Source organism: Molossus molossus, unplaced genomic scaffold, assembly GCF_014108415.1.
Source record: "Molossus molossus isolate mMolMol1 unplaced genomic scaffold, mMolMol1.p scaffold_m16_p_10, whole genome shotgun sequence".
Lineage (NCBI taxonomy): Eukaryota > Metazoa > Chordata > Mammalia > Chiroptera > Molossidae > Molossus > Molossus molossus.
In genome coordinates, this window is record NW_023425345.1 from 104,268,936 (window position 1) to 104,292,420 (window position 23,485).

General features: G+C 38.1%; 1 protein-coding gene across 2 annotated transcripts in view; it reads right to left on the reverse strand.

Annotated features, from left to right (window-relative positions):
* The window catches only part of FRY (FRY microtubule binding protein), a 309,064-nt gene that overhangs the window by 22,038 nt on the left and 263,541 nt on the right, over positions 1–23,485 (reverse strand). For both annotated transcript variants that reach the window (XM_036251399.1, XM_036251398.1), the window contains one exon: positions 22,632–22,715. In XM_036251399.1, coding sequence (XP_036107292.1) covers positions 22,632–22,715 — 84 coding nt within the window. The remainder of the gene's footprint in view (positions 1–22,631; positions 22,716–23,485) is intronic.

A 23,485-nucleotide genomic window follows, 5' to 3' on the forward strand; every position in this document is an offset into this window, starting at 1 on the left:
TTCTGCTGTGAAATGAGTTCTGTGTTTATAGCATACGTAACAATCTGAGAAGTTTTCAACATGACAAAATAGCCACAGAGTACTATAACAGCTATTATTTTAATCATATTTCATCTTTGCAAGTCACTGGTTAAAACTAAACAGAATAAAATTGAGATAATGTAGCCAGTAATACATAGATGCATCTAATCTCCCAAGCAGATATGAACAATATGTATTCACCTGTTGCTAAATCACCTGGGTCTGGCACATTGATGACCATTGTTTTATGTTTGATGGGTACTTTTTTGGACCTTGACCATGATGATCTTTCAAAGCTTTGAAAGATAAATATGTTTAATTAAGCCTGTGATAAAGATTACACAGCCTGAGGTATTTTTAAGAAAACACTGATTTTAGCATACACTTCTTTAGTCAATATTGGAAAGAGGATTCCTTATAGAATAAAGGGTGATTGACTATACCCAAAGGATGATGTTTAATGGATTACAGATAAACTGGAAAAATGTCTTGTTTTATGCAATTTAACTTGTTCAATCCATATAGGAACAGAGGCTACAGGCTTCTCATTCAAGGATTGATTGTGTAAGGAAATGCATAATAGAACATTAGTGTTCAAGAAGACCCTTATAATTCAAATGGTGGTTTAAATATAAGATGAAATGTAGTAGGGCTAAATGTCAGTTATTGTACTTAAATCGAAAGAGTCACATGTTCAAGTACTGCCCAGAAATATCTGCTAAATCATGAGTATGTCGACTCACATCACTATAACGAGTGAAGTGGAACATCTCCTGCTCTCCCAGGACCAGCTCTGCAGAAATGGGAGGTGAGCTGTGTTGACTAGTTGTGGGGCTGTTGCCTGGAGGATCCAGAATCGAGTTCTTTGTCCTGAGCAACATTTCTCTTAACTTAAATTACCTAGTAGTAGTCACTCCAGAATAAACTCCCCAGGAGATGGAGAGGTCAACAGAAACCCAAATACTTAAATAGAAGTACAGTTTTTAGTTATGAATAGATTTGTCTCTCTTGATATGTTCAGGCTGAAAAAATACTGGTAAAGCAGTGTTTACCAATGAGTGTGACTCCTCTCATGAGACATATGCCTTATTTTGTATTCAACTGAGTGGTGTGGTGCCTTATTCTAAAGCCTAGTATTGTGATCACCAAAAAGCCTAAATCATTTACTAATCAAACCCATCTTTTTAAAAAAGCATTCTCTTAAAAATACTTCCTGAGGAGGGTCTAAGATGGTGGCATAGGAGGACTCCGAGCTCGTCCCCTCCCAAGAACACACTGAATGCAACCTACATTTAGAGAGATAACCAAGGGCCAACTGAACAGCTTCTGCACAACAAACGAGAGAGGGGGAGAGAGAGAGAGAGAGAGAGAGAGAGAGAGAGAGAGAGAGAGAGAGCGCGCGCACAGAGAAGGTTGGGGATTCATGAGAGCTCTCCAGGAGCTAATGGTCTCTCCAGGACAGGAGGTACTGGTGAGCACCATTGTTTATGTCTCCCAGACACCTGGATAGTGGGGTGCTGTTGCATGTCCCCACCACCACTCCTGGAGCTACTTCGAGCATAAAGAGGAGAGCTCCATAGCATGCACGAAGGGGTTGCCTCTACCTGGAGACTGATCCAGCAGATTGATCCAGATTGTACAGCAAGTGCCGCTGCACACAGAGAGTGTTGAACTAGCAAAGCACTGTGGTGCCTGCATGCAGGGCTGTCCAGTCTGGAGACAGTGGGCCAATGCTGCATGCACACATGGGGCTACACCATCCAGAGGAAGTGAAGAGCTAGTGGGGTGCTTCTGTGAGCACACACCTGGCAGCCCCACCCAGATCAGAAGGCCAAGGTAGTGCACACACATCAGGCTATCCTTCCCCAATCCACTCTGGCCAAGGACAGCCAGAACAACAGGGAGCTACTGCATATGTGCATACGCCAGGCTGTCCCTCCAAGAACCCAACTCTTCTCCACAGATATGACACCCACAGTACAACCAGCCTGCCAAAACTATCCAACACAGTCTTCACTGAGGCCACATTTTCAAGACTGGGAGAGAGAGTTATTCATTTAACTCACAGGAACAAACACAAAGTCAAACAAAGTAGGGAGACAGAAGAATATGTCCCAATTGAAGGAAAACAAAACCATGGAGAAAAAAATCTAGTAAAACAGAAATAAGTAATTTGTCTGATTAAAAAAAATGCAAAGAAATGGTTATAAGGATGCTCAACAAACTTCAGAGCAAAATAGAGGAACTCAGAGAATTTCAAAAAAGAGCTAAGAAAATATAATAGAGAACCAAGCAGAGATGAAGAATACAATAACTGAAATGAAAAATTACCTAAGAAGGAATCAACAGCAGAATAATACAGAAGAATGGATTACTGGCTTGTTGAAAGAGTAGTTAATATCACCTATTAAGAACAGCAAAATTAAAAAACAACTTTAAAAAATGACGATGGTATAAGTGACCTCTGGGACAATGTCAAATGCTCTAACATTTGCATTATAGGGATTACAGAAGGTGAATAGAGAGAAGGCAGAAAATATTTGAAGAAATGACTGAAAACTTTCCTAATATGGGGAAGGAAACATATCCAATAAGCACAGAAAGTTCAGAAAAGATAAACCTAAAGAGGTATATTGTAATTACAATGGCAAAAGTTAAGGATAAAGAGAACATTGAAGGACGCAAGAGAAAAACAAATTACATACAAAGGAAAGAAATTCCATAGAGCTATCAGCTGAGTTCTCAGCAGCAATTTTAAAGGCCAGAAGGGAGGGGCAGGATAACTTTAAAGTGCTGAAAGAAAGAGACCTACAATCTGGAATAATTTACCCAGCAAGGTTATCATTCAGAATTCAAGGAGATATAAAAGAGTTTCCAGGACAACAAAAACTAGAGGTGTTCGCTACCACTAAATTGGATTTACATTAAATATTAAAGGATCTTCTTTATGCTGAATAGAAAAGGCCATACCAGAAATAGTAAAATATAGTATGGAAAGAAACAAAACAAAACACCTCACTGGTAAAGGAAAATATAAAATAAACACAGTGAGTCAAATACTTAAAAAGCTGATGTGGAGGTTAAGAGACAAAGGTGGCAAATTAACTACAATCACAATAAAGAGGGATACAGAAACAAAAATATATAAAACATGACAGCAAAAACAAATCGTGGACGAGGGAGTAAAAATGCAGTGCTTTTAGAATGCATTTGGATTTAAACAACTATTAGCTGAAAACAAACTGCTATAGATACAGATAGATATATATGAACCTCATGTTAGCCACAAATGAAAAACCTACACAATATACACAAAAATTCACAGAAAGAAACCGAAAGAAAACTAGCAATTTAAAAGGAAGGTGATCAAGAGAAGAAGGGAATAGCAGAAACAACAAAATGTCAGTAAGTACGTATCTGTAAATAGTTAATTATAACTGGACTGAATGTTCCAGTCAAAAGACATAGAGTGGCTGAATGGTCAACAAACAAACAAACAAACAAACAAGACCCATTTATATTCTGCCTATAAGAGACTCTATTTTATTTATTTATTTTTTAAAAATTATTTTTGTTACAGATGTTTCTCCTTTTCCCCCCACTGATACCCCCTCCCCGCCCTGTCCCCAGCTTCGTTGTCCATGTCCATTGTTCATGCATACATGCATATGAGTTCTGTGGTTTATCTCTCCCCCACCACCCCCTCTTCTGGGATTGTCAGTCTGTACCCCCCTTCCACTTCTCTGGGACTACCCCATTCCTCAGACTGTTATGTTCATTATATTCCATAAATAAGTGAGATCATATGATACTTGTCTTTCTCTGTTTGGCTTGTTTTGCTTAGGATAATACTTTCCAGGTCCCTCCATGTCGTCTCAAAGGATACGAGATCTTTCTTTCTTAGAGCTGCATAGTACTCCATTGTGTATATGTACCACCACTTTTTTATCCATTCGTCTACTGATAGACACTTGGGCTGTTTCCAGATCTTAGCTATTGTAAATAGTGCTGCTATAAACATGAGGGTACATATATTCTTTCTGACTGGTGTTTCAGGATTCTTAGGGTATATTCCTAGAAGTGGGATCACTGGGTCAAATGGCAGTTCAATTTTTAATTTTTTGAGGTAATACCATATTGTTTTCCATAGTGGCTGCACCAGTCTGCATTGCCACCAGCAGTGTACTAGAGTCCCCTTTTCTCCACACCCTCGCCAACACTTGTTGTTTGATGCTTTGTTGATGGTGGCCATTCTGACAGGTGTGAGGTGATACCTCATTGTTATTTTAATTTGCATCTCTCTGATGATTAGTGATGTTGAGCATTTCTTCATATATCTCTTAGCCATTTGTATGTCCTGTTTGGAGAGGTGTTTATTTAGGTCCTCTGCCCGTTTTTTAATTGGGTTCATTGTCTTCCTTTTGTTTAGCTGTATGAGCACTCTATATATATTTGAAATTAACCCCTTATCTGATGTATCATTGGCAATGATGTTCTCCCATACAGTGGGTTGCCTTTCCATTTTGATGATTGTATCTTCTGCTGTGTAGAAGCTTTTTAGTTTGATGTAGTCCCATGTGTTCATTTTCTCCTTTGTTTCTGTTGCCTTAGGTGATGTATCAGTGAAAATTCTGCTGCGTTATGATGTCTGAAATTTTGTTGCCTACATTTTCCTCTAGGATTTTTATGGATTCACGGGTCACATTTAAGTCTTTTATCCATTTTGAGTTTATTCTTGTTTATGGTGTAAGTTGATGGTCTAGTTTCATGTAGCTGTCCATTTATTTAAAGAGGCTGTCTTGACTCCACTGTATGCTCTTGCCACCTTTGTCAAGATTAGTGATTAATTGAGCATGTTGCCTTGGGTCCATTTCTGGGTTCTCTGTTCTGTTCCACTGGTTTATATGCCTGTTCTTATGCCAGTACCAGGCTGTTTTGATTACAGTGGCTTTGTAGTATAACCTGAAAACTGGTAATGTGATCCCTCCAACTTTGTTCTTCTTTTTCAAGATTGCTGTGGCTATTTGGGATCTTTTTTGGTTCCATGTGAACTTTTGAAGTATTTGTTCTAGTTATGTGAAGTATGTTGTTGGTATTTCTATGGGGATTGCATTGGATCTATAGATTCCTTTGGGTAGTATGGACATTTTAATGATGTTAATTCTTCCATTCCATGAACAAGGTATGTGCTTCCACTTTTTTTATTTTCTTTATTTCTTTTTTCAATGTCCTGTAGTTTTCTGCAGATATATCCTTTACTTCTTTGGTTAAGTTTATTTCTAGGTATTTTAACTTTTTGATGCGATGGTAAATGGGATTGCTTTTTTAGTTTCTCTTTCTGTGAGTTCATCATTGGTGTATAAGAATGCTATCGATTTCTTGACATTAATTTTGTATTCTGCTACTTTGCCAAATTCATTTACTAGTAAATTTTTAGTGGACTCTAGTAAATATTTGATGGAGTCTTTGGGGTTTTCCACATATAGTATCATGTCACCTGTGAATAATGACAGTTTCACTTCTTCCTTTCCAATTTGGATCCCTTTTATTTTTTCTTCTTGTCTGAATGCTGTGGCTAAGACTTCCAGTACTATGTTAAATAAGAGTGGCGAAAATGGGCATCCTTGTCTTGTTCCTGTTCTTAAGGGAAATGCTTTAAATTTTTGCCCATTGAGTATGATGTTGGCTGTAGGTTTTTCATATATGGCCTTTATTATGTCGAGATATGATCCCTCTATACCCAGATTGCTAAGCGTTTTTATCAGAAATTGGTGCTGGATTTTGTCGAATGTTTTTTCAGGGTCTATTGATATGATCATATGATTTTTATCTTTCATTTTGTTTATGTGGTATATCACATTTATTGATTTGTGAATATTGTAGCAGCCTTGCATCCCTGGGATGAATCCCACTTGGTCATGGTGAATAATTGATTTGATGTATTGCTGGATTAGATTTGCTAGTATTTTGTTCAGGATTTTGGCATCTATGTTCATCAGGGATATTGGCCTCTGTAGTTTTTTTTCTTTGTAGTGTCTTTTTCTGGTTTGGAATTAGAATTATGCTGGCTTCATAAAACGAGTTTGGAAGTCTTCCTTCTTCTTGAATTTTTAAAAAATAGTTTGAGGAGAATGGGTATTAGTTCTTCTTTGAATGTTTGGTAAAATTCCCCTGTGAAGCTGTCTGGGCCTGGGCTTTTGTTTGCTGGGAGAGTCTTGATTACATCATCAATTTCTTTTGTTGTTATTGGTCTGTTCAAGTGTTCTATCTCTTCCTGGTTCAGTTTTGGGAGACTGTGTTTCTAGAAATTTGTCCATTTTGCTTAGATTGTCAAATTTGTTGCTGTATAATTGTTCATAATATTTGTTCATGATCCTTTGTATTTCTGTGGTGTCAATTATTATTTCTCCTCTTTCATTTCTGATTTTGTGTATTTGGGTTCTCTCTCTTTGTTTCTTGGTGAGTCTAGCTAAGGGTCCATAATCTTGTTTATCTTTTCAAAGAACCAGCTCTTTGTTTCATCAATCCTTTGAATTGTTTTTTTGGTCTCCATGTCATTTATTTCAGCTTTGATCTTTACTATTTTCTTCCTTCTACTTGCTCTGGGGTTTACTTTTTGTTTGCTTTATAGTTCTTTAAGTTGTGAGGTTAGATAGTCTATTAGAAATTTTTCTTGTTTCTTGAGGTAGGCCTGTAGTGCTATGAACTTCCCTCTCAGAACTGCTTTCGCTGCATCCCATACATTTTGTGTTGTTGTGTGTTCATTTTCATTGGTTTCCAGGAAGTTTTTTATTTCTTCCTTGATCTCCATGGTAAGCCATTCATTGTTCAATAGCATGCTATTTAGCCTTCATGTTTTCAAATGAAGAGACTCAATTTAGATAGAAAGACACACACAGACTGAAAGTGAGGGATGGAAAAAGATTTTTCATGCATATAGAAACAAATAGAAAGCTGAAGTAGCAACACTAACATCCAACTAAATTGACTTTAAAAAGCAAAGAATGTTAAAAGAGACAAAGAAGAACATTACATAATGATAAAGTGGTCAATTCAAGAACAGGATATAACAATTGTATATATCTATGACCCTAGCATAGGAGCATGTAAGTATATAAAGGAAATATTAATAGAAATAAATATGGAAATTAACAGTAATACAATAATAGTTGGGGACTTTTTTTTTTTTTTTTTAAATCCTCACCTGAGATAGAGTGGAAGGGAGAAAGTGGGGGAGGAGAGAGAATGAGAAACATCGATGAGAGAGAGTGAGAAACATCGATGTGAGAGAGACACAGCAATTGATTGCCTCCTGCACGACCATCACCAGGGCCGGGGATGAACTGCAAACCAGTTATGTGCCCTTAGCTGGAATTGAACACATGACTCTTTGGTCCACAGGCCAATGCTCTAACGTCTGAGCCAAACCAGCCAGGGTATATTTGGGGATTTTAATACCACACGTACCTCAGTGGATAGATCATCCAGACATAAATTAATATGGCCTTAATGTTACATGAGAGTAGATTGACTTACATAGATATTTATAGGTCATTTCATCCCCAAACTGCAGAATATATATTTTTCTCTGGGGGCATAAAGAACATTTTTCAGGATATAGCATATATTAGCCACGTATCAGGCAACTAAAAGTGCCTCAAAAATTCAGGAAGATTCAAATAATCAAGCATATTTTCCAACCACAATGGCACGAAACTAGAAAGTAACTACTGGAGGAAAACTGGAAAAAACACAAACATGTGGAGATTAAACAACATGCTACTATACAATCAGTGGATCAAAGAGGAACCAAATGGATAATAAAAATCTACCTTGAGAAAATTCCAGTGAAAACACAACTTTCCAAAATTTATGGAATTCAGCAAAAGCACTTCTAATAGAGAATTTCATAGTTATACAGGCCTATCTCTAGAAATAGGAATAATTCCTATATATAGACAATATATCTTTACATTTAAAGGAACTAGAAAAAGACCAACAAATAAATCAAAGTAAGCAGAAGGAAGGAAATAAGATCAGAGGAGCAATGAACAAGATAAAAAATAAAAAATAGAAAAGAGCAATGAAACCAAGAACAGATTTGTTGAAAGGAAATATAAAATTTCCTTTATATTATAACCTCTAGCCAGACTCATCAAGAAAAAGTGGGAGCTAAATAAATAAAATCAGATATTAAAGAGGAGAGATTACAACTGATGCCGAAGAAATACAAAGGATCATTTAAGAATACTTTAAACAGCCCTGACCAGTTTTGCTAAATGGTTAGAGCATCAGGTTGCAGACCAAAGAGATGCAGGTTCGATTTTGGTCAAGGGCCTGTACCTCGGTTGTGCTTCGGTCCCCAGCCCTGGTCAGGGTCCTGCAGGAGGCAACCAGGCGTGTCTCTGTCACGTTGATGTGCCCCTCCCCCCCATCAAGATCAATGGAAAAATATCCTCAGGTGAGGATTTAAAAAACAAAACAAAGAACACGTTGAACAATTACATGCTAGCAAGATGGACAATCTAGAAGAAGTGGATAAATTTCTAGAAACATAACTTCCATGACTAAATCAAAAATGAACAGAAAATATGAACAGACCAATAACTAGCAATGAAATTAAATCAGTAACTTAAAAATCTCCCACTGGGACCAGACATTTTCATAGGTGAAGTCTACCAAACATTTAAAGAATTAATACCTATCCTTCTCAAAGTATTCAAGAATATTGAAGAGGAAAACATTTCCAAACTCATTCAAAAACCAATAAAGACACTACAAAAAAAGAGGATAGGCCAGTGTCCTCAATGAACATAGATGCAAAAATCTCAGCAAAGTAAGAGCAATATGAATGCAAAAATCTTCAAGTAAGAGCAATATGAATTCAAAAATACATTAAGATTATACACCATGATCAAGTGGGATTTATCCCAGGGATGGAAGGATGGTTCAATATTCACAAATCAATGAATGTGATACATCACATCAACAAACCCAAGGCTAAAAATCATATGATAATCTCAATAAATGTAGAAAAAGTATTTGAAAAAATTCAACATCCATTTATGACAAAAACTCTTAACCAAGTGGTTATAGAAGGAACTTACTTCACAATGATAAAGGCTATGTATAGAAACAGACACAGAGATCAACAGAACAGAATAGAGGGCCCAGAAATAAACCTTTGCTTATATGGTCAGTTCATCTATGAAAAAGGAGACTAGGACATACAATGGACAGAAATGACAGTCCTTCAATAAGTGTTGTTGAGAAAATGAGACAGATACATGCAAAAAAAAAAAAAAAGAAAAAGAAAAACTGGACCACTGTTTGTACAACATATACAAAAATGGATTAAGGACTTAAATGTAAGACCTGAAACCATAAAACTCCTAGAAGAAAATAATAGGTAGTAAATTCTTTGACATCAGTTTTAGTAATCTCTTTTTGGACATGTTGCCTTGAACAAGGAAATGGAACTTAATCAAAATAAAAAGCTTTTGCACAGCAAAGGAAGCCATCAACAAAACAAAAGAACAACTTACTGAACGGGAGAATATGTTCACAAATGAAATATCCATTAAATGGTTCACATCCAAAACATATGAGGAAATCATACAATTCAAAACTAAGAAATAAACAATTTGATGAAAGAATGGCTGAAAACTTTAGAGACATTTCTCCAAAGATGACAGATAGATAGCCAACAGACATATGAAAAGATGTTCATCATCACTAATCACCAGGGAATGCGGATCAAAATCACAGTGAGAATCACCTCACAGCTGTCAGAATGGCTATTATCAATAAATCAACAAACAAGAAGTGGTGGTGAGGATGTGGGGAAAAGGGAACCCTCATGCACCCTTGGTGGGATTGCAAATTACTGCAGTCACTATGGATAACAGTATGAAGGTTCCTCCAAAAATTAAAAATGGAATGACCATATGACTCAGCAATTCCACTTCTTGGTATTTATCTGCAGAAATCCCAAATACTAATTTGAAAAGATATGCATATCTATGTCAATTGCAGCGTTATGTACAATAGCTAAGATATGGAAGCAGCCTAAGTGTCCATCGAAAGATGAATGGATAAAAAAGTTGTGGTACATATATACAATGGAATATTACTAGGCCATAAAAAGGAATGAAATCTTACCATTTGTGACAACACGGATAGACCCTAGAGGGTATTATGCTAAATGAAAAAAGTCAGACAAAGGTAAATATCACATGATTTCACTTATGTGTGGAATCTAAAAACTAAATAAAGGAACAACAAAAAGAAACAAACTCGTAGATACAGCCAATGAACTGATGGTAAGGAGGTTGGGGAGCTGGGTAAAAAAGGGGAAGAGATTAAGAAGTACAAATAAGCAGTTACAAAAATAGTCATGGGGAGGTAAAGTACAGCTCAGGGAATATAGTCAGTAATATTATAATAACTATCTATGGTTGTAGGTGGGTACTAAACTTATCAGGGAGAAGCACACTGTAAATTTTATACATGTCTAACCACTATGCTGTACACTTGAAACCAGTATGATACTGAATGTCAAGTGTAATTGAAAAATAAAAAAATTGCCCTGGCCAGTTTGGCTCAGCCATTGGAACGTTGGCCCATGGACCAGAGAGTCACAGGTTCAATTCTGGTCAAGGGCATGTACCTCAGTTATAGTTCGGTCCCAGGCCCTGGTTGGAGTCATGCTGCGGGGCAACCAGTTGATGTGTGTCTCTCTTTTCCTCCCACTCTATAAAAACATCCTTGGGTGAGGATGAAAAAAACTATATATATGTGGTACTCATACAACTAATAACAAGAAAGATCTCCAATTCAATTTAAAAAATGGGCATAAAACATAAAGAGACATTTCTCCAAAGATATTGGCCATCTATTTGCCTCTATTTGCTTTCACTTCCCAGTTGTTGGGCCTTAGGTTACAGAGGCGCACAGTTCTCTGTTATAAAGAAAACACGAGTCCAAGGCTCCTGCCTTCAGGGTTAGGAACTAAGCCCGCAGCAGAAACTGTGGAGAGCAGACCACAGTGATCAACTCAAGCTCATCGCTGCCACTTAGGAAGTCAGGCCCAGCGTTGCTAGCTCTTCTTTTTCAGAGACATCAGATACACTGTGTGTGTGTGTAAACAGTTTTAATTTTTAAACATCAGGTCAACTAAAAAATACTGTACAAGCATAATAAAACATGTCTGTGAATTCAGGTTGCAGCTTGCAGGCCACCAATGTAACTTTTCTACGTTAATTTAAAGTGTCCACTACTTCATATTAAGAATAAAAGAGAAGTTGAAAAACAAATATTCAACACCCAGCCAAGAGTTACATTCTCTTCCACAAATAATTCCAAAGCAGTTTCTCACTTATGTCACCTGCAATGAATAAACAGAAGTCAGCTTCTGGCAGAGTGCAGACAGCCTGGGTGGGGCTGGGGTGGGAGACTCTGTGTGCCTGTTTGTGTGCTGCTGGCAGGCTGATGGCTCTAACTGTTCAAGCGTTCACTTGGCTGGGTTTAGGAAGGCAGGTACTAATGCTTTCATAAAGTACACAGATCTCTGAGATAGAATACATATGTAATAATCATTGGCATGTTTACTTTGCAATTTACATCCAGATCACATAAATTCTTCAAGCTGTAAGTTCACTTCTGTCCTATCACCCATGCAAAGGTTGCTCGGAATAGGTGTGACATCAAACTATCCCAGAAGACAGAGAATCTGACCCAGGAGAGAGGTGGAGAGAATCACTTGAGATAAGCAGCACTCTGGGGTCAAACATTCACTGGGTTTTGCTTTGGTTTGGAAGCCAAGTGGTAGCTCTAAAAAGCAAAATAATATATCTACTAATTCTGATCCATAAGATCATTATTTAAATGGACTGACACTATAATTTATCCTCAAAGCACCCTCTAGTTTATAAAGATTTACCCCAAATTGCTCTTATAGCTGATTTCAGCCTTGTGTGAGTGTTACTGTGATGGCAACCCAGTCTTCCTAATTTTTACACACCCACGATGTCTAGCCGTACCTTGAGTTCAGTAGTTGTTCAGTTAAGGCTGGTGGAATTAGAGCGAATGGTTTACACTGCATACCCAAACTACTTCCAGGGTCTACTAATTAGAACAGAGAATTCAGTCAAGTATCCAGATGATCAGGGGCAGGGAACATCTGGCCCATGGGACATATAAGGCCCACAAAATCAACACCAGATAACATCACATGCCTCACCAAATTAGCCTGACCAAAGACAGCAGGCTAATTTTAAGTTGATAATTTTGTATGGCCCTTGAATGATGTTATAAATATCCAAATGGCCCTTGGCAGAAAAAAGGTTCCCCACCCCCCATTCTAAACAAATCACCTAGCCTTGACCGAGTTACTAGGACAGCCAACCAGACCAGCTGAAGACCTCAGAATTGTTACATACAAAGGACCAGAAGTATTTTCTTCAGGCCATTTGTTCATTGGGTGAGTTCTCTGGTCACCAGTGTCCATGAGCCACTCAGGGACATTCTGGAATTCTGAGCTGATAGTAACAGTGGGATGAAAGCATGGTTGATTTTGCAGAAAACAGGAAACAGCAGACTTAGAATTTGCCCTTCTGTTGATCTTTTCTTAACAAGTACCACTCTCATCATTCCTGGGTATTTTATTCAGATTCCTAGAACCATATCAGACATTTAGACATATGCTACAAATTATTCTCTAGCTTTATCCTGTGTATGTTTTGCCTCCAAAACTAAGTCAGAGAAAGTATGTACAAATGGAAATAATATAGCCTTTAGAGTCAGCCTCTCAGCTATAGCTCTGTCTGCAAAATTGGAAAAACCCTTCAAAGGGCTATTTTAAAAGATCAAATGAGATGATATATGTATAGGACTTGAAAAATATTAGTTTTTCTTTGCACTTTGTAGTCTCAGCCATTACTATGATGCTATCAGAGTTACCACATACAAATGAATGAATGAATAAACTCTAAAAAGAAGAAAAGAGAGGCACTAAGGAGAGGTCAAGACAGCAGATTTAGGTAAGCATGGTGCCCGCTTCCTCCCATGACCACATCAAAATTACAACTAAATTATAGAACACCCATGGCCGAGAACCACCTGAAGACGGGCTGAACAGAATTTCTGTAACTTAGGCTATAAAGAAGAAGCCATGTCGAGACTGGTAGGTGAGGTGCAATGGCAGGTCTTACACCCACACGTGGCAGTTAAGATCGGGAGGGATATCTCAGGTGTGGAGGTTCCCCCTGGGGGGGCAGGTCCCAGGCCCACACGCGGCATCTCAGCTCAGGGCTGTAGTGCTGGGAAGAGGAGTCCCCATAACTCCTGAATGTGAACACGAGTGGGGATTGTGCCTGAGCGAGATGAACAGCTGCCTGAAGACAGGTACACCTCTTGAGGGGCCCACGCACAGACTCACTCTGCGATCCAGCACAGGGCAGAAGCTCAAAAAATGTCAGGGACAGCCAACCTACAGGAAGGAACTAAATTAACGAACTTCAAGGCAAAGGATGGAGGGGCAGGGGCAGAGGCATCTCTCCCTGGGGACAGAAGTGATGACAAGTGTCATTACTCCTTTGTTGAACTCTCTCTCACTCACCTGGCCCAGCACATGAGGCTGCCAAATTGGAGATCTCCATTAAGCTGGCTAACATCATTCACCTGCCCCACCCAACCTGTCCACCTGGCACAAAGCTCTGTCCCACATAAGCGGCCTGGTTTGGCTCGCACTGTGGACTTCCCCAACATCTTTCCAAGGTCCACAAATCCCAAACAAGCAGTGAACAGCCTGGCGTGCTCTGTACCTGTTGCTAAGTGGTCCTAAGCCTGGCTCAAGTGGTGACTGGTCCTAACTTGCATTGTAACTCCCATGAGGTGGCTCCAAGCCTGGCATAAGTGGAGGCCAGCCTTGGCTTGAATGTAGGTTCAACTAACTGGCCAAAAGATTTGCATGAGTCTTGTGGCCTTAGCCCACATTGCAGTGCTGACCAAAGGGCCCAAAGTCCAGCACAAGTGGCAGCTGGCCTTGGTTCACAGCATAGCCTCTCCCTGCCTCCAAGCCCAGCATAGGTGGCAACCAATTGCAGACCACTTTGTTGTGCCTACCAGGTAGCTCAAGCCAGGCACAAGTAGTGGTTGACCTTGGCCTACACCATAGACCCTCCTAGGAGGCTACAAACCCCAAACGCCTGGTGGCCGGCTTCAGAACACACCAGAGCACCACCCAACAAGCTCCACAAACAACACACCTGAAGAGCAGAGTCAACTAGCACCAAAGCCCGGCTACAGTGACTGCTGCTTTGTGGAGTTAGCCTCCTATACAACAGCTTGTCTGCTAGTCATGGCAGGCCCTCCCACCAGTCAGACTGAGGGTCAGTCATACCCACTGCTGTGCCAACTGCAATCAGGCTTAAGTACAATAGGAAGGCAGACATAGACCACAAGAGGGACACCGCTGTGGCACCCCGGCCAGGGGAGCAGGGAGACTGTGCCACTGGGCCCTACATAAACCAACTACATAAAGCTACTCTGCCAAGCCTGAGAGATCTAGCATCTCTACCTAAATCATGGGAACAAACCCTGGGAGTCAGCCAAAAAAGGAAACAAAGAAACTTGTTGAAATGAAAGAACAGGACAAAACTCCAGAAAAGAACTAAATGAAATGGAGACAAGCAATCTGGCAGATACAGAGCTGAGAAAACTGGTTGTAAGGGCATCCAGTGAACATAGGGGAGGAACAGATGAACTTAGTGAGAACTTCAACAGAGAGAGAAGACATAAAAAATGAGATAGTATAACCCACCCCACCATTTAAAAAAAATATTGCTTCTGTAAATGATAACTTGTAAATTCACTGTATCTACAGATAAACCGCCTGTTTACTTAAAGGATTCCAGGAGCTAACTTAAAAGGAAACAGATTCCAGCCTTTAGGACTTTTGGCTCCAGGAAATTTGCTCACTTTCAACTGATGAAAACCAGACCACCTCCTGACTGGCTGAGAGGTGGTGAGCAGAGCGATAGCACCCTCGACGAGCCCACAGCCCCTGCCGGTTTCCTTGGCTTGCCTTCCCCTTCCTCATGCCTAAAACCCCTGCCGGCACTGAGACGGTAAGATGGTGTTTGTGACGACAGTCCCCTATCTTTTCAGGCTGCTGGCTCTTGAATAAACTGATTTTTCCTTCAGTCCCTTTCTTTTGAGTACAGGCTTTTGAGTGGCAGGCAGCTGAACCTGGGTTCAGTATCAATAGAAAACATAAAAAAGAACCAGTCAGAAGTGAATACAATAACTGAAATGAAGATACTCTAGAGGGAACCAACAGTAGAGTAAAATGAAGCACACAACCAAATCAGTGATCTGGAAGACAAGGTAGTGAAAAACACCCAATCAGAACAACAAACAGAAAAAAAAATGAGGATAGTGTAAGGGACCACTGGGAGAACATCAAGTGTACCCACATTCACGTCATAGGGGTACTATATAAGGAGAAAAGAAAGAGCAAGGGATTGAATCCTACTTGAAGAAATAATGACTGAAAGTGTCTCTCATCTGGCGAAAGAAATAGCCATACAAGTCCAGGAAACAGAGTCCTAAACAAGATGAACCCAAAGAGGCTCACACCAATACCGATCATACTTAAAATGGCAAAGGTTAAAGACAAAGGAGCCTGGCCGGTGTGGCTCAGTGGTTGAGCATCAGCCCACGCACCAAGAGGTCACCAGTTCGATTCCCAGTCAGGGCACATGCCCAGGTTGTGCGCCCAATCCCCAGTGGGGGGCATGCGAGAGGCGGCCAATCGATGTTCTCTCTCATCGATGTTTCTATCTCTCCCTCTCACTTCCTCTCTCTCTAAAATCAATATAGGAAAAAAAAAAAGACAAAGGAGGAATCTTAAAAGCAGCAAGAGAATGACAATTAGTTACCTATAAGGGAACTCCCATATGTCAGCTGGGTTTTCAACAGAAACTGCAGGCCAGAAGGGAGTGGCATGAAATAGTCAAAGTGATGAAAAGCAGAGACATATAACCAAGATTACTTCACCCAGCAAGGCTATCATTTAAAACTGAAGGAGAAAGAAAGAGCTTCTAAGACAAAAAAAAAAAAAAAAAAAAAAAAGCTAAAGGAATTCAGGATCACTAACCTGATAATACAGTGTTAAAGGGACCGTATCAATTAGAAAAGATAAAACATAAGAATAAGAAAATACAGGAAAGAAAAAATTCTCATTGACGAAGGAAAACAATTAGTAAAAGCAGTGGATCAACCAACTATAAAGCTGTTACAAAGGTTAAAAGACAAAAATAGGAAGATCATTTGTAATTACACCAATAAATTAAGGGATACACACAAATACACACAAAAAAGTAAAAAAATGACAAAAACAAACATGGAGGGAATAAAAGTTGCAGAGATTTTAGAATGTGTTCACACTTAAGTGACCATTAACTTAAAATAGACTGCTATAGCCCTGGCCGGTTTGGCTCAGCGGTGAGTGAGAACATTGGCCTGCGGTCCAGAGAGACCCGGGTTCGGTTCCCGCTAAGGGCATGTACTTAGGTTGCAGTTTGTCCCTGGCCCTGGTTGGGTCGTGCGGGTGGCAGCCACTCGATGTGTCCCTTTCATGTCACTGTTTCTCTCTCTCTCCCTCCCACTCTATCTGAATAAGAAATGAAAAAAATATCCTCAGGTGAGGATTAAAATAAAATAAAATTGAAAAAAAAAATAGACTGCTATAAAAATAACTTGCTATATAGGAGGCACATGGTAACCAAACCAAAACCTCTAACAGATACACAAGAAATAAAAAGAAAGGAATCCAAACATAACACTATAGAAAATCATCAACATACAAGAGAAGTGAATAAGGAAGAAACAGAGAAAAACTACAAAGCAACCACAAAACAATAAAAATGGCAATAACTACATCCCTATCGATAATTACTTTGAATATAAATGGACTAAATGCTCCAATCAAAACACACAGAGTGACTGAATGGATAAAAAAGCAAGACCCATACATAGATTGTCTACAAGAGACCCACTTCAGATGGAAAGACACAGAATGAAAGTAAAGGGACAGAAAAAGACATGTCATGCAAATAGAAATGAAGAAAAGCAGGGATAGCAATACTTATATAAGACAAAATAGACTTTAAAACAAGGGGTGTAACAATAGACAAAGAAGAGCATTTAATAATAATAATCAATCCAACAAGACGATATAACCCTTGTAAACATCTACGCATCCAACATAGGAGCACCTAAATATATAAATCAAATATTGATGGACATAAAGGAAGATAATAACAAGAAGATAGTCATAGCTGGGGACTTTAACACCTCCATTGACATCACTGGATAGATCTTCAGAAACACATCAAGAAAACAGCAGCTTTATCCCTGGCTGTTTTGGCTCAGTGGTTGGAGCGTTGGCCCATGGACCAAAGAGTTGTGGTTTCAATCCCAGTCAAGGGCACGTACCTTGGTTGCGGTTTGGTCCCCAGCCCTGGTTGAGGTCATGAGGGAGGCAGCCAGTCGATGTGTCTCTCTCATTAATGTTTCTCTTTCTCTCTCTCTGAAGATAAAAGGAAAAATATCTTTGGGTGAGGATTAAAAAAAAAAAAGAAAGAAAAGAGCAGCTTTAAATGACACATTAGTTAAGATGGACTTCATATTTTTAGGACATTCCACTCCAAAGCCGAAGAATATACATTCCTTTCAAGTATACATGGAAGGATACAGTTCATGTTAGGCCACAAAACAGTCTTGATAAATTTAAGAAATTGAAATCATAGCAAGTATCTTTCTTGATCACAATGGTATGAAACTAGAAATAATTTACAAGATGAAAACTGAAAAGCACACAGAAAAACTAAAGGCTAAGTAACATGCTACTAAATAATGAATGGCTTAACAACCAAATCAAGGAAGAAATAAAAATATTTGCCCGGCCGGTGTGGCTCAGTGGACTGAGCGTCGGCCCATGGTTTGAGAGGTCCTGGTTCAATTCTCGGTCAGGGCACATGCCCAGGTTGTGGGCTCAGTCCCCAGTGGGGGGCATGCAGGAGGCGACCAATCGATGTTTCTCTCTCACATTGATGTTTCTATCTCTCCCTCTCTAAAAATCAATAAAATATATTTTTTAAAAAATCTATAAGACAAATGAAAATGAAAACACAATGACCCAAAATGTATGGGACACAACAAAAGCAATCCTAATGGAAATTTATAGTAATAAAGCCTTTCTCAAGAAACAAGAAAAAAAATCTCAAGCAATGTAGCCTTACACTTAAAGGAACCAGAAAAAGAACAAACCAATTAAGTAGAAGTAAGGAAATAATTAAGATTAGAACAGAATTCAATGAAATAGAGTAAGAAAAAAAAATAGAAAAGATCCAGAAATCAATAGTTGGTTCTTTGAAAAGATAAACAAAATTGATAAACCTTTCGCCAGTCTCATCAAGAAAAAAAGAGAAAGGGCCCCAATACAGTAAACCATTGATTTTAAAAACCTGAATTAATGGCCTGTGGATTTAACAGACACATCTGTATGTCATATGTGAAAATTAACACCCTGTTAATTTTAAAATGCTTTTAACCAAGTTTTGCTTTTAATTAAATTAACAGGTTATTTTTTTTGTTATTAATTTACTGTTAATTTTAACACATTTTAGCAAATAGGCCATATGTTGGAAAAAATACTTCAGTAATTTTGCCAACATGAATAAATATTACATATGTACAACTATAGTCTACATATTTAAATCCAAGATTCACCTCTCATAAACAATGTTCAGTGAATGATTAGCATGTGATCACACCGCGGTAACTGGTTCTCTTGTGTGGTGTGACTTTCTGCAGCAACTTTAATGCATGCCAGCCGATGTTCCAGTGTGCACTAAACCACGCCCCAGATGTGTGCATTTGTTTACTCTTGGTGACTGGTGAATGCATGCATTTACTAGAGCTATTCAGTATAAATTTAAAATTACTCTAATACATATAGAAAACTTTTCTGTGAAATTAAACTTTTTATAAGTTCTTAATTTTAATAACACAAACGTGTCTACATAAGTAAAAATAAGCAAACTAACTAATTTAAAAATTTTAACATACGCATTTGGAAAACGTTATTATATAACAGACTTTCAGCTTTAACAGACACCCCCTTGCCCAAATTAGTCTGTTATATCAAGGTTTTACTCTAAATACAATTAGAAATGAAAGAGAAGAGGTGACAATTGACATCACAGAGAGAAAGGGCCATAAAGAAATACTATGAAAAATTATATGCCAACAAATTGGACAACCTGAAGAAATGGATAAATTCCTAGAAACATACAATCTTCCAAGGTGGGAATCAGGAAGAAACAGAAAATATGAACAGACCAATAACTGGTAACAAAATTTAATTAGTAATGAAAACACTCGCACAAAAATCTCTGGGCCAGATGACTTCACAGGTGAATTTTACCAAACATTCAAAGATAAATTAATACTTATCTTTCTTAAACTATTCAAAAAAGTTGAAGAGGATGGAAGACTCCCAGTCACATTTTGCAAGGCTAGCATTACCTCAATTCCAACCTCAGACAAACATACCACACAAAAAGAAAATGAAAGGCCAACATCTATGATGAGCAAAGATGCAAAAATCCTCAACAAAATATTAGCAAACCAAATTAAGCAGTGCATTAAAAAGATCATACACCATGTTCAAGTGGGATTTATTCCCAGAATGTGAGATTGTTTCAATATTTACAAATTACTTAACAATACACTGCATAAACAAAATGAAGGATAAAAATCACATAATCATATCAATAGATGCAGAAAAAGCATTTAACAAAATCCAGCAGCCACTTATGATAAAAACTTTCAGCAAAGTGAGAACAGAGGGAACATACTTCAATATAACAAAGGGCATCAAACCCACAGCTAACATCATACTCAATGGGGAAAACCTGGAAGCTTTATCTTTAAGATCACAAACAAAACAATGATGTCCACTTTTACCTCTTTTATTCAACATAGTACTGGAAGTCCTAGCCATAGCAATGAGAATAGAAAAAAAATAAATAAAAGGCTTCCAAATTGAAAAGTAAGAAAACTCTCATTTGCAGATGTCATGATACTATATATAGAGATCCCTAAAGATTCCACCAAAAGTGTATTATAACTAATAAATTGATTTAGTTATATAGTAGGACATACAATTAATATTCAGAAACCAACTGCATTTGTATATACCAATAATGAAATATCAAAAAGAGAAATTAAGAAAACAACCTCACTTAAAATTGCATCAAAGAAATGAAATATCTAAGAATAAACTTAACCAAGGAGTTGAAAGACCTGTCCTCAGAAAATTATAAGACATTAAAGAAAGAAATTGAAAAATATACAAATAAATGGAAGCATATACCATGTATATAGCAAGAATTAGCATCATTGAAATGTCCATTCTACTCTGAACAGTCTATAAGACTCAATGCAATCACTATCAAATTATCAATGGCATTTTTCATAGAACAAAACAAAGAATCCTAAGCTTATATGAAACCACAAAAGACCCTGAACAGCTAAAGCAATCCTGAGAAGAACAAAGTTTAAGGTATCATGCTACCTGATACTAAACTATACTACAAGGTTATAGTAATAAAAACAGCATGGTACTGGCATAAAAACAGACATATAGATCAAGGGAACAGAACTGAGATCCCAGAATAAACTGAGGCCTATATGGTTAATTAAACTATGCCAAAGGGAGGCAAGAATATGCAGTGAAGTAAAGACAGTCTCTTCAATAAATAATGTTGGAAAAACTAGAGAGACACATGAAAAAGAATGAAAGCAATGGACATAGACAACAACGCCTTGGGCGGGGAGAGGATTGGGGGATCAGGAGGAGGGTGTTAATGGGGAATAAAGGAGAAACACCTGTGACAAAAATAAATTAAAAAAGAAAAAGAATGAAAGTAGACTACCTTCTTACACCATATCCAAGAATAAACTCAAATAGACTTAAATATAAGCCCCCAACCCTAAAACTATAAGAGAAAAACACAGGCAGTAAACTCTTTAATACTGCTCTTAGTAAATTTTTTTTTGACATGTCTTTTGAGGTGGTGAAACTAAAAGAAAAGTGAACAAATGTGACCATATCAAAATAAAGAGATTTTGCACAGTAAAGGAAACCATCAACAAAACAAAAAGACAACCTACTGAATGGATGAAGATAGTCATCAATGATACATCTGAGAGGGGTTAATATCCAAAATATATAAGGAACTCATACAACTTAAAACCAAAGAACAAACAATTGGATTAAAAATGGGCAGAGAAATTGAATAGACATTTTCCCAAAGAGGACATTCAGATAGTCAATAGACATGTGAAAAGATGTCAGTATCAATTATCATCAGTGAAATGCAAATTAAAACCACAATGAGATATCACCTCACACCTGTCAGAATGGTCCTCACCAATAAATCAACAAACAACAAATGTTGATGAGGATGTGGAAAAAAGGGAACACTCATGCATTGTTGGGATTGTAAATTGGTGCAGGTGCTATGGAAAACAGCATGGAGGTTCCTCAAAATATTAAAAATAGAACTACCATATGACCCAGCAATTTCACTTCTGGGTATATGAAGAAATCCAAAATACTAATTTGAAAAGACATATGCACCCCTATTGGCATCGCAGCCAAGATATGGAGGCAACTGGATAAAGAAGTTGTGGTACATACATACAGTAGAGTATTACTCAGCCATAAAAATAAAATCTTGCCATTTGCAACAACATGGATAGATGTAGAGAGTATTATGCTAAGTGAAATAAGTCAGACAGAGAAGGACAAATACCATATGGTTTTACCTATGTGTGGAATCTAAAAAACTAAACAAACAAACAAACAAACTAAACTGATACAGAGAACAAATTGATGGTTGCCAGATGGGAGGGGCATTGGAGACTGGGTGAAAAAGGTGAGAGGAGTAAGAAGTAGAAATTAGCAGTTACAGTCATGGGGATATGAAGTACAGCATAGGGAATATAGTTGATAATATTGTAACATCTATTCATGGTGTCAGGTGGGTACTAAGCTTATTGGAGGGAATCATGTCATAGTTATATAAATGTCTAGTCACTATGTTGTACACCTGAAACTAATATATGTCAATTACAACTGAAAATTTTAAAAAGATTTAAAAATAGAGTGCTGAAATGTCAATAAAGACTCTTCATTCAAGGAACCAGGGAATTTAGCAACAAATTAATGAAATTGGTTTCATATTCTGAATAAAGAACAGAATTATTGGGAAATGATTAGTATAGTTAGACAATGTCCAGCAGAAAGGTTATTTTTATACCTCTATTTTTTCCAAAAAGAAGCCCCCTCCCCCAAATCCCATCCACACATGGTCATGCTCGGCCTGAATGTCGTTCTGTTTTACTTTATTGGCTTCATATGAATGTATGGCTGATTCATTCCACCTCTTCCTCAAGTCCCATGATTCTTTGATGGATCAAAACCAGCACACGATTTCAGAGTAGAGAAAAGATAAATTCTTAAAGGCTTTTATTACCTTTTCTTCTGAATCCCCTGGTTGACAGGTAATTACTCCATCCCTTGATCCTCCAGCAAATGTTGCCTTACAATTTGCAAGCCACTGTTGTCGGAAGGAGACACAGACAGAGGTAAATTCAGAGATGCGCTGGGAATGTGTTATCATTGATTTTGTCAGGAAAAATTGATTAGGCTTCTAATTACAGTAAAATAAAAATTTGCTGTAATGATTTTTTGAAAATCATTCTTTTTGGTTAAAGATAAATTATTTAAAATTAAAATATCTGTTTAAGTGGGTTCAATAGTGTTCATTTAAAAATCCAATTTCGCCCTGGCTGGTTAGGCTCAGCAGTTAGAAGCATCAGTCTGCGGACTAGAGAGTCCTGGGTTTGGTTCCCACTCAGGGCGTGTACCTCGGTTGCAGTTCATCCCTGGCCTTGGTCGGGGTTGTGTGGGTGGCAGCCACTCGATGTCTCTCTCTCACATCGATGTTTCTCTCTCTCTCTTCCTCCCTCTCTTCCTCCTGCTCTATCTGAAGATAAATGCAAAAAATGTCCTTGGGTGAGGATAATAAATAAATAAATAAAAATGTCAACACTGTGATACAATATCCTGAAGAATTTCACTAGGCCATTCCTAATTTATGTATAAATTAAAACAAATTCATACAGGGTTAGAAAACTTTCATATGTTTGAAATTGGGTGACAGGCCCAACATTTCTTCACAGGCTGGGTGATTCTGGACAGCGCACCGACTCGTGCCACATCCACTTCGGGCACGCAGAGGGTGCGTCTGAGGGGCAGGTCTCCTTCGATGTAAGAAAGGCCGTTATAGTAATGGCTCAGCTATTTAGGGGACCTGCCAGTCTTAAG